Source organism: Epinephelus fuscoguttatus, linkage group LG1, assembly GCF_011397635.1.
Source record: "Epinephelus fuscoguttatus linkage group LG1, E.fuscoguttatus.final_Chr_v1".
Taxonomy (NCBI): Eukaryota; Metazoa; Chordata; class Actinopteri; order Perciformes; family Serranidae; genus Epinephelus; species Epinephelus fuscoguttatus.
Window position 1 is genome coordinate 4,922,049 of NC_064752.1, and position 11,768 is coordinate 4,933,816.

Sequence of the window (11,768 nt, forward strand, 5' to 3'; positions counted from 1 at the left end):
TTTACATTTTTTTCCTCATACATCAAACTTTAACTAGACATCAGTCATTATTATTAATCAGTAATCAATCAAACTAATATATCAAAATGTCACTACTGAATGTAATTGAGGGTTTTCTAATATCATGTGTGATGGGAGTTGTTGAGATTGTTTCATTTATTAGTTTCATTTATTAATGATCTTAACGGCCATGATCAAGAAATTTTACCAAAAAAAACCCCAACTATTTTTCATCCAAAGTCTTTAGTTCTATAAATGATGTGTAGATGGTACTGTCTTATTGAGTTCGAATTAAAGCCTGCATCACAGAAACACTTCATACATTGCAGCCAAAAACAACCCATAATTCTCTGTGTACTAGTGGTGCAATAAAAGAAGGAGCACAATACAACATATATTTGATTACTGATGAAGATCAACAGAGTTGGACTATTCACATGAAATGTGATGAATAATTTGATTAATAATAATAAATAATTATGTGTTGGCAAAGTAGGATAATGAAACAATAAAAGCAATGTTCAATGATCCAAGTTAGAAAGGGACCAACCTCTTTAAAGAGGGTTGAGTCTTGTCTGCTGAAGTGTAAAGACCCTGACACACCAAGCTGACGGTCGGCCGTTAGTCAATGTCAGGCTGTTAGTGAGAATCTGTCGCCCTAGTCTTTGCAGTATGTCCCGCACCGTTGGCCGTCGTCAGATTCAGCATGTTAAAACGGCTCTTATTGTCAGTTCAGCTCAGCGCACAAGAAGAGAAATGGAAGTGAGGAAAGTAAACAAACAGCTAAAGTCAAGAGGAAGTGAGATCAAAACAAACTTGTTACGTAAAGTCAGATTATTTTTCGTTAGCCGTTGAGCTCCTCAGCAGAAACATTTCCTGATGGTTTGTGTTTTTGCTCCCGGGGGCACGGTAAATATCATTTGTTTCTTGTTCTGTGTTATTAATGAGCTAACCGGCTAACTAGCGTCTTGTATCCAACCTGTCTGTCTTCCAGTTTCCCTTTTTAAATTAAGTTTACGGACTACTGTTGTCTACTGCTATGGGGAATTATTTCCTCTCATACAGGCTCAGAATGTTTCTGCTGGTTGGCTGTTGGTTGTAATCTTGACGATGTGCAATCTTGACATTTGGTGTGTCTGGTCCATAAGGACAAAAACATCACAGTCACCCTCTGTAATCAGGTGATAATCAGGTAACTTGTAGTTTGAACATGAAGTGACAAAAACATCATCAGCAGAATCTTAAATTATCAAAGTGACAGGCAGCTAATGAAGAATGAAAGTTTGTTTGTGTTCTCCTTTAATTAGTTGAAATCCAAACAGCACCATGTTTAAAAAAATTGAAGACAAGTGACTTCTGACTGATTCCTAAATAAAGAGAACTGTGATCATCCAGATGAAATGAGATTAAACCATTTCATACTTATTCACCATCTGTGGTTGTTAAAAACAACAAGATCTGACTGATGATCCTCAGCTGAAGGAAACAAGATGGCTCCTCCACTGTTACGTTTTAATTCCCAGACAAAGTGTTGAAATACCTGCTAGCAGGTGGTCAGTTAATCACAGGGTCGGTGGTTTGATCCCCGGCTCCTCCTGTCCACATGTTCAAGTGTCCTTGAGCAAAACACTGAAGCCCAAATTGCTCCTGATGGTCAGACAGCAGCTTGCATGGTAGCTGGCTGACACCAGTGTGTGAATGAGTGAGTGAGTGAGTGAGTGAGTGAATGGATGAATGAGGAAGATATAAAGTGCTATATAAATGTAGTCCATTTACCAAATATGATCCTGCTGCTTGTAGTTGTTAAAGGTCCTAACTGAGCTCCACATGGGCATTAACAGAAACATGAGACTTGACTGAACTAAAGCCTGCTGTCACGCTGTCAAAGAAATGTGAATATTTTGCAGCTAAAGTGAAATATAATGGGACTTATTGTTTATTTTGATATTGATCATTGGGACAAACATGTACTGCTTCTTTTTATTGGTTAAGGTGCTAAGCCAGAGTCTGTCAGCTACAGTTACACACTGAACTATACACTCAGTGTCCACTTTATTAGGTATGCTGTTGTTGACTGTCATATTAGAAGCTCATGTATGTTTCTGTTGTTCTCTGATGATGCTCTTGCAGGTATCATGTAATTTCAGGCAGAGCTTCATCATTTCTGTTCAAACGTTTGAATAAAACATGAAAAATGTCAAACTGTGTGTTGTGACTGTTTTGGATGTTTCTGTGCTCAAACTTTGATATTAACATTTTTAAAGTGGGACTTTTTTTTCAGGTGGCTAAAATACATTTTATTGCTGATCTTGTCCACAGCAGTACATTTCTTAGCCTCCATGTCAGACTCCAGCCTGATCCTTTTCCATATATTCTGAGATACAGTTTAGGTCCTGATTTGTCAAGCTGACGCTCTTATGAAGGCGAACGAAATCCAAAGTGTGTCAGTGTCGCAGAAGCCGTTAAATGTCCATTAGTGCCGTTCCAGTGATAAAGTGATGTTTAATGTGCTTATGAAGCTTCTTCTGTCGTGTGACATGACGTCAGCTGAAATGGTGAGAACATTTGACTCAAGTGTTTTGTATGTGAGTGGATGAAAAGTGTGTGAATATGTGAAGTGTGTAAACATAATAGTGGCAATTTTATCAGCGTTGGTTGGAGAACGATAATACGTGCAAAATCCGCATTTAGAACCATTTTAAAATCAACATGAGGAAGAGTAAGATGTCACATATATATATTTCTATCCTAATAATGATGACACATCAATATTTGGTGATGTCAGCTGGTGCAGCACCTTCTGTGAATGAGTCGGAGTGAGGAGAGCTGGAGTGATTTAGGGCGTCGTCCATCCTGCAGAGAGAAATGCGCCTCTGTTTCCCAGCAAAGCTTCTTCCAGTCAAAGCTGATCGATATTTACAGAAACATCTCTGATATTTGTGATGAAATATAAAATCTGTGTGTGTGTGTGTGTGTGTGTGTGTGTGTGTGTGTGTGTGTGTGTCCGCTGCCTGAGGGTCACTGAGAGTCTGACTGAGCTTTGATTGAGCAGGAAATAATAATACTGCTTCTTTTATTGGTTAAGATAATAAGCCAGAGTCTGTCAGCTACATCACTATGACACTAGAACTATACACTTGTGTCCACTTTATTCAGGTACTCTCTCGTTTCCTTCATCACTCTCTCTTGTTTCCTTCATCACTCTCTCTTGATGATGCTCTGCATCATCATGTAATTTCATCAGAGCTTCTCATTTTCCTTTCAAATGTTTGAATAAACATGAAAAATGTCAAACTGTGTTTGTGACTGTTTTGGATGTTTCTGTGCTCAAACTTGATATTAACATTTTAAAGTCTCTCTCGTTTCCTTCATCACTCTCTCTTGTTTCCTACATCACCCTCTCTTGTTTCCTTCATCACTCTTTCTTGTTTCCTTCCAAACTCTCTTGTCTGACATCTACTTTCACTCTTGTTTCTAGACAGGTACTCTCCAGCATGGGCGGATCTACTGGTGCTTGGTGGCAGCCACTCTCTAAAAGAAAGCTCTTCACCCTGCTGCCACCTCCAGTTGGCAGCAATGAATTCCTACATCACTTTCTCTTGTTCCAATCACTCTCTCGTTCATCGTATTCAATCTTGTTTCAGTCGACTGCTGAATGCAGCACGAGATAACGCTCTACATCCTTTGTTTGTTTCTGACAGCCAGAGGCTCAGCCTATCCCAGAAATCTCTTGTTTCCTAAAACTCTGAGTATGTTAACCTGAAATGAGCATTCTCTCTTGTTTCTACATCCAGAAAGTTTCCTACATCAAACTCTGAGTCAATCACCATGGTAACTGAGTCATCACTGTCTTAGTTTCTTCATCACTCTCCGTTTCCTTCATCATTCTCCATTTTTCCTCATCATTCAGTCTTGTTTCGAAGCGCATCACTCTTAGCAGAGATTTCCTTCTGTCATTCTATCTTGTTTCCTGCTGGATCTCTCTTGTTACTCAGGACTGTCTTACTTGTTTATGCATCACTCTCATTTCCTTGGACATCAGCTCTTGTCTTCACATTCTATTACATCACTCTCGTTCACCCTCAGCTCTAGAATCATTACTCTCTGTCCTTCATCATTCTCTCTTGTTTCCTACATCACTGTCTCTTGTTTCCTACAGTCTGTTAGAGCTTGTTTCCCAAATCCTCGTTTCCTTGCACATAATGTAGGCTCTAATTATTTAAATTTCCTAAAATTGTGTGAAGCTACATCACTCTCTCTTGTGACTACATGATCTCTGTCATCTGCCTCTCTCTTGTTTCCTGATCACTCTCTCTTGTTCTACATCACTCTTGATTATATGTTCATAGCCTCTCTCTAATGTGCATTCATCACTCTCTCTTGTTTCCTTCATCACTCTCTCTTGTTTCCTTCATCACTCTTTCTTGTTTCCTACATCACTCTCTCTAGATTTCAACATTTTCAAATCTCTCTTGTATTTTCATCTCTCTTTTCAGGTGCAAATCACCACATATTCCTTACCTTCTCTCTGTGAGTTTACAGTCACTGTCTCTTATGTTCCTACATCACTCTATAGCCTTCATCACTCTCTCTTGTTTCTACTGCACTCCTGTGTTTTTCCCCTCTCAGATTTCCTTCTGAAAATATATTATGATATATTATTAATCACTCTCTCTTGTTTCCTTCATCACTCTCTCTTGTTTCCTTCATCACTCTCTCTTGTTTCCTTCATCACTCTTTCTTGTTTCCTTCATCACTCTCTCGTTTCCTTCATCACTCTCTCTTGTTTCCTACATCACTCTCTCTTGTTTCCTACATCACTCTCTCTTGTTTCCTTCATCACTCTCTCTTGTTTCCTACATCACTCTCTCTTGTTTCCTTCATCACTCTCTCTTGTTTCCTACATCACTCTCTTGTTTCCTTCATCACTCTCTCTTGTTTCCTTCATCACTCTCTTGATTGCATGACATCACTGTCTCTATGTTTGTAAATGGCAGCCTCCTCTTATGTAGTGTCATCACTCTATTTGTTCATCAAACTTCATAACTCTCTTGGTGCGTTCCAGGCAGGCTTCTCGTTTCCTTCGTAAGTCACTACTCTCTTGTCACGATCACTTTGTAGCGTTCATCATTCTCTCTTGTTTCCTTCATTCTCTCTCTTGTTTTAACGATCACTGTCTCTTGTTTATATTATCACTCAACGTTTCCTTCATTTACTCTCTCTTGTTTCCTAAAGTCTATTTCTCTCCATGTATCATCACTCTCATCACCCTTCACCACTCTCTCTTGTTTCCTTCATCACTCTCTCTTGTTTCCTACATCACAAAGAAATGTAAAAATGTGCAAATATCTGCAGGGCAGTGCAAAAGATTCTCTGAGGACAAAGTGACTGTGCACTAATGTACTGTATGTACTGAGGCTCAAGAGCCTTCTGGTTCCTGCAGACACACAGAAACCTCCCTGCAGGGCAGCTTTAGGAGCACACAAAGATTATTAGTAGGAAGGGGTGCTCTTTTTACACTTGAGCATCTGCCCCACAAATTATCTGTGCACGTCACTCTGCATGTAAACACACTGATTAATACATGTTTATCTTCCAGGTCCAGCAGTCGTCACAGTGGAACAAGATCCAGAGATGTTCTTTACCCTGGTTCCTCAGCACCAAGGGAGAACATTGAGTCAAAACTGTTTGACTGGAAGAAAGCCTGCTCAGAAGATGGAAAAACAAGGAGGTGTTAAGTTTTTATGATGCAGGCATCCATTACAACAACAGGCGAGCAGGTCAGAGTGAGGAGTTCAAAGGTCGAGTCTTTCATTTTCAAGAAGAACTGAAACACGGCAACGCCTCCATCATCATCAGAAATACAAAGATGGCCGACAGTGGAGACTACACCTGTGTTTTTCCACGTCTTCAGCCACGTCAAACGTTCCACATTAAGCTTGTTGTTGGTGAGAAAAATTTCTTGAATATTTCTTCGAATTTAATGAAATTTCAGCAGTTTATAGTGGATGAAATCATCTCTTCTGTCTCTCTGATTGTAAAGGCTTCAGCTGCGTCTGAACATGTGTTTTGTTTTGCCTTTCAGATGGTGTCTTAACCTCTTGAGGGTCATTTTGATTATGTGCATTTGTGTCTCTTAATACCTTCACATGTTAAACTGTATAATAGCAGGACCATGAGGAGCTGATACATGTAAATTACATCACTGTAAAACAAACACTCAGTAGGTTTCATCAGGTGTGTTGATCTCACTTCAGACTCTGACAGAGTTCAATATGTAAAATATTAAATATAAAATAATAGAAGTTCTCTTGTTTTTTACCCTTTAACTTCATATTTTAAACACAGTAAATCAGTCCTAATAAGAGCCATCAGGTTGAAATTCACAGGATCTGTCCCTCAACTTGTCTGTAATGTGTGTACCAAATTTGAGGTTGATTGACACAAGTGTGTGTGAGATATTTTAGAAAGTGCAGTACAGAGCATCTCCAGCAGAGGACTCCAGAGCTCTGTAAAACTTTTTCAAAGTTAGCAAATGATGAAAATAAATCTCTTTATGATTCTGAAAAATGTCCCTAAGTGTTAAAATGTGACTATAAAAAGATGTTTTTAATATTTAAATAAAGATGTACATATTTATTATCATTGAATCTCGCCTCCATAAACATATAAATAAAGTTTCTCTGTTATGTGGGTGTCCCACTACCACAGGAAGTCCACATACAGTAACTTCCATATATGGTCAGGCAGGTAATTTAAGTGTCTCCAAACTCACCGTGTTTTCACGGTGCTGACTTCCCATTGGATGAAACCAGCCGTCAATAAGATACACATGGGGCATATTTAGAGATGCTCTCCTCTGATTGGTTGATTAAGGTTAAAGGCCGTTAGTTTCGTCCCTTTATATCGTAGGAAGATGCTGATTGGTTTATGTGTTTTCGGGGCGTTTCCTGATTTCAGAGAGGCTGAACATGATTGGTCAAATCTTTTGTCAATACTTTAAATGGACTGAAAATACGTTGTTTTGGAAGTTTGACGAGCGGCGCTAAAACTAAACGAGGGACACAATCGACTTTTATTCACGTTATTTTTACTTCCGGTTGAACGTAAACGAGGTACATTTAATCGGTGTGATTTTGTTGTTTAAAACGAGCTCCTGTTTGTCTATAAATGTCTGTTTTTATACCTATAAATACATTTTAACTGTGGCTAGACAGGATAACAGCTAAGCTGCTAACTGTTTACTGCCGTAAAGTAAGACGGCACTGTTCTGATGTCGTAAATCCTGTAATCACATTCTTACAGCCGTTGTAAAAACGAACATTTAAGGTTTCAGATGAGGTGTAATATGTCTGTGATGACTTCTGCCGTCAACATGTAAACATGTAGTGTATATATTTATTATTTTTATATGTAAATTCAGGGTCGCGTGCAACCTCCGCGTTTTAAAACATTAAAAAACAGATTAGATGAAAACATCCCAGGTGAGTCCTAATTTTATTTACGTCACTCTTTACCTGTCACCTGTTTGTGATGTTTGACAGGCAGGCGCTATCTAAAAAATACTTTTTCAGTGAGTATAAAAGTTAAAAACTTAAAAAATTTTGAAATGTTCTTCCCTGTTGTGCTTTTCTGTTTCTCTGTGTTTTTCCTCTTGTGATATAAACCACATTAACAAGTACAGAAAGAAGAAAAAATGTTTACATATTACATCTGTAATGCTATAATTATCTTTTATTTGCATTTCACTATGTTCACAGGTGCAGCTCCAAAACCAAACATTAGAACACTTGATCAAACAGACAACAGGGCGCTGCTGCAGTGTGAAGCTAATGGTAATCCACAACCTGAAGTAGAGTGGAGGGACAGTGCTGGAAACAAACTTCCTGCTGAGGAGCCACAGGTCACAGAGAGAGACGGACGTTTCTACGTCACTCTCAACACAACTGTGACCAAGACTGACCGCTATCGCTGTGTGGCCACACAGAAGACAATCAGCCATCAGATTTATACTGAGACCTTCCTGCGTATGACTGGTCAGTGACATTTTAATCTTTAAATAATTATTATTCATGTGTTATTAGTCTTCAAAATTTTAATGTGCGCACAGACTGAATACAAAGTGAATCTGCTCAGAGTGTTGCAAATTTCAGAAGATTTCAGATTCTGAGACGCCACTTCATTAATCTGCAGAGATCAGAGGAAAATTAAGAGTCTGGTGGGAAATGACAGAAAGAACTGGAGTTTAAAGTACATATAGAGATCATGATGAACTGTTACATAAACACAGTCAGTGTGAACATTCTCACCTGTAGCAAACATCTGTGTTGTCAGTATTTTAGTGCTGAAGAAACATTGTAAAAACACTCCAACAGTCAGATTCACAGATTAAATGCACACAAAACTGAACTTTGCCTCCATGGCGAGCTGCTGTCTGTCTGTTTGGGTTTAGCGCTGATCAGTGCGTCATTTCATGCTGAGTTTCTATTGGTTGGTTAGTAGACGTAGGTGGTAACAGCAGTCACACAGTGAGATGGTCATCCCAAATTTATGACACTGTTAGAATTTTATCCCAGGCTGTCTTTGATCACAAGACTTTGACATCAACCATCCTTGAACCTCTCTGACTGTGTGACATAGGACCATCGTTTTAGAGCCACGACTAAAGATATCGCCACGTTTCTTTCACAATGGTCATCTTTCGTCTGAGACAGCCCAAAATCACACAGTGGATACTGGGCTTTTTTTTAAAGAAATAAAGAAAGTAAAAATTCCTTTCATTCAATTTCTTTCATTTCTGTGAAGAAAACGAAATAAAATTGTTATCTTTTAAATTTAGATTATTTAAGATATGAACTTAGAACAGGGGCGATTCTAGGATCTGAGGTTTAGGGGTGCTGAGCACCCAGAGAGCTGCCCGGCCAGGCAAGATAAATTTCACTGTTTTGTACATTTTAACTCAATTTCATTCCCACACATGTGAAAGAAAAGCACAACACTTTTGGGGAAAGTCTGTGACTAAACCATCAAATCTGATAAAGTTTATTTAAACGCTGAGCTACAGCAAAAGAGGAATGGATTGGAATCATAAAAGAAACATATCGTAACCTTAATTTCTGGGGGAAGACAACTCATCGATACTCATTGATACAGCAGCTCCTCAACATACACATAAACAGTTTGTATGTTTCTGGAGTAAACCAGCCCCCTATAGTGAGCACCAAAAATACCAAAAATGGACCTTGGGCTTATTTTTTGGACTTTTATTTGAAATACAATGCATAACATGTAACATTAACACATTAACAGTAATTGACTTTTTCAGAGTTTGTCTCTGCCTTTTTCCTTCTTGTCTGTATTATATAATACAAATATATGAATAAAAATACACTTCAAAAAAAGAAAAGTGCTTGAAATCTACAAAATAATAATAATAAATACACACAATAGGAGTTATAATGTTAATGGGTATCCAGTCAGTTAGCTAGTCAGTAGCACCTTGGCTTTAATATTAACACGTGCGCATGACACAACAGCTAGCTTCTCTCATTCCAATTCAAACAGAGGACAGTGGTACTGACCACCTGTAACGTTTCCTAGCTAGAAAAAACGTCAGCTAACTCCTACCTAACAACATAAACAGTGACCTACGATTAAATGCAGCAAAAATGAGGACTGGTAATGATAATAATGTATTTTATTTTTGTTAAAATATTATATTTCAACCAATTACTGTATGGTTTTGACACTTTTCTAGCTTGTTAAGAAAGGACATACAGTAAAATAAAAAATAAAATAAAAATCTCTCAAATTTTAGGGGTGCTGAGATTCAATTTAGGGGTGCTCCCCCCAAAATGGGCTAGAAACGCCTATGACTTAATGTGACAGGATCAGGGCACGGTGAAGACCTGAACACGAGTTATATTCACAGAGTCTTCACTCTTTGTTAGAGCTAATAGAACAATGGCCAAACACCAGGGAAAAGAAAACACTGAGTTAAAATAAAGACAGGTCTGTGTGTGTGTATGATTGTTTACAATTAAAGAAACTGACTAAAAATATGAGGAAAACTCGTCTCTGAGGCAAAATTCACATTATTATTATAATTGAACATTGCAGTAACATAAAGGATGGATCACAAGGCTGTTTGTTTGTGACAGTAGTCGCTCCCAGTGACGACCCCACAGAGGATCATCACCTGACTCTGCAGCTGACCTCAGCTCTCCAGAGCGTCAGTGTCTCTGAGCTCACTGTTTTGGTTCACTCTCAGGGCTCCTGTCAGTGTTGTTTCCAGCAGTCGGCAGCTGCTTTCATCAGTAACGCTCTGATAAACCCACTGTACACTACAGGACCTGCCCAGCACAACACAGTCAACGGGAAACGTTGGCGACTAGCTGGTGAACATGGTGGAGCATTGAGCAGCTGAAGAGACACATATTTCCATCATCATCATCATCATCATCATCATCAGTCAGAAACAGAGCTAAAAGAAGAGTAAATATTTCCTCACATTCATCAGGTGGATAAAAACATGACTCCTAATGAATGATAACGTATAAAATAAATAAGCAACTGTTTACTAACAAGTTGACCAACTTAGAAGATGATGATGTTTCAATGTTGTGTTCTCAGCTTGTCTCTGCTGCCCCCAAGTGGCCAAAAACATCAGTTAATGTAGGTTTAAGGACGTCTCGCCCACGTCAGCCTGTGAGTTAGTTCATCCATAGAAATATCAGTTTTCAAAACAACCTCACCTGAAGGTCTGTTTAGAGCAGGGGTGTCAAACATACGGCCCGGGGGCCAGAACCGGCCCACCAAAGGGTCCAATCCGGCCCACTGGATGACCTCACACACCTAATACTGATGCACCTGTGAAGGCTGAGAGGTGCCAGGTTTCAGGAGCAAGTTAAACACTGAGCAGCTTTCTTCATGTAAAATGCTGCTGAGGAGGCTTTTTCACCCTCGACCAGAATACAGGTCTTTACTTTGACTTTAGTTTGGTGTGGTGACGTCAGGATTACGACACAGGAGTGGAAATGTGTAGAAAAATGCACATGAAGTGACAGTGAGTCGTCGTGTGTGGAAACACTGAGAAATATTGTTGTTCCATTGAGTCTTGTGGAGACATCACAGGCTGTTTGTCATGTGTTTGTAAATGGATTAGTGTTTTTAAAATGTTCTTCTTTGAACAAAGAAAAGGGGAAAAGTTTGGAGGTGTTTGTTATTTATAGGATATTATGCAGTGGTTTTACTGGTGCGGCCCACCTGTGATCAGATCAGACTGTGTGTGGCCCGTGTACTAACATGACTGTGACACCTCTGGTTTAGAGGCTGTTGTGGAGCTTCTCATCATAACACATCATCTTCTTTAGCAGATAGAGTTTTGCTTCGTTATCACATCACCTCAACTTTTGACTTCTTTGGTTTTTAGCTGTGTTGGGATCATCGGACTCCAGAAATAATTTGTTCAACATTCATCCAAATCAGTGGTTTGACACAAACTGCTGCAGTTATTGTGTTTCACTGTTTGGGTTAATTGTCCAGTTTATCAGTTGTTGTGTACTGTTATTGTTACGCATCAAATATATGAAATATCCATGACAATATGTCACTTAGTCAGTCAGGGCTCTTCAGTTTACTCACTGACAGAAAAGGGGTCCCTTAAGGAAACAGATCAGGAGCCACTGATACACAGTTTGTCTGCTCACATGAACAAAATGTTTGCTGCATGTCGTCACACTGAGTGTCAGGATCTCACAGGTTTCTCA

At 39.0% G+C, this 11,768-nt stretch overlaps 1 protein-coding gene across 1 annotated transcript in view; it reads left to right on the plus strand.

Annotated features, from left to right (window-relative positions):
- Positions 1-8,044, plus strand: part of LOC125887905 (CD276 antigen homolog) — a 67,233-nt gene extending 59,189 nt beyond the window's left edge. Inside the window, exon 3 of the mRNA XM_049575016.1 lies at positions 7,761-8,044. Within this exon, the coding sequence (XP_049430973.1) occupies positions 7,761-8,044 (284 nt within the window). The remainder of the gene's footprint in view (positions 1-7,760) is intronic.
- The last annotated feature ends 3,724 nt before the right edge of the window (positions 8,045-11,768 follow it).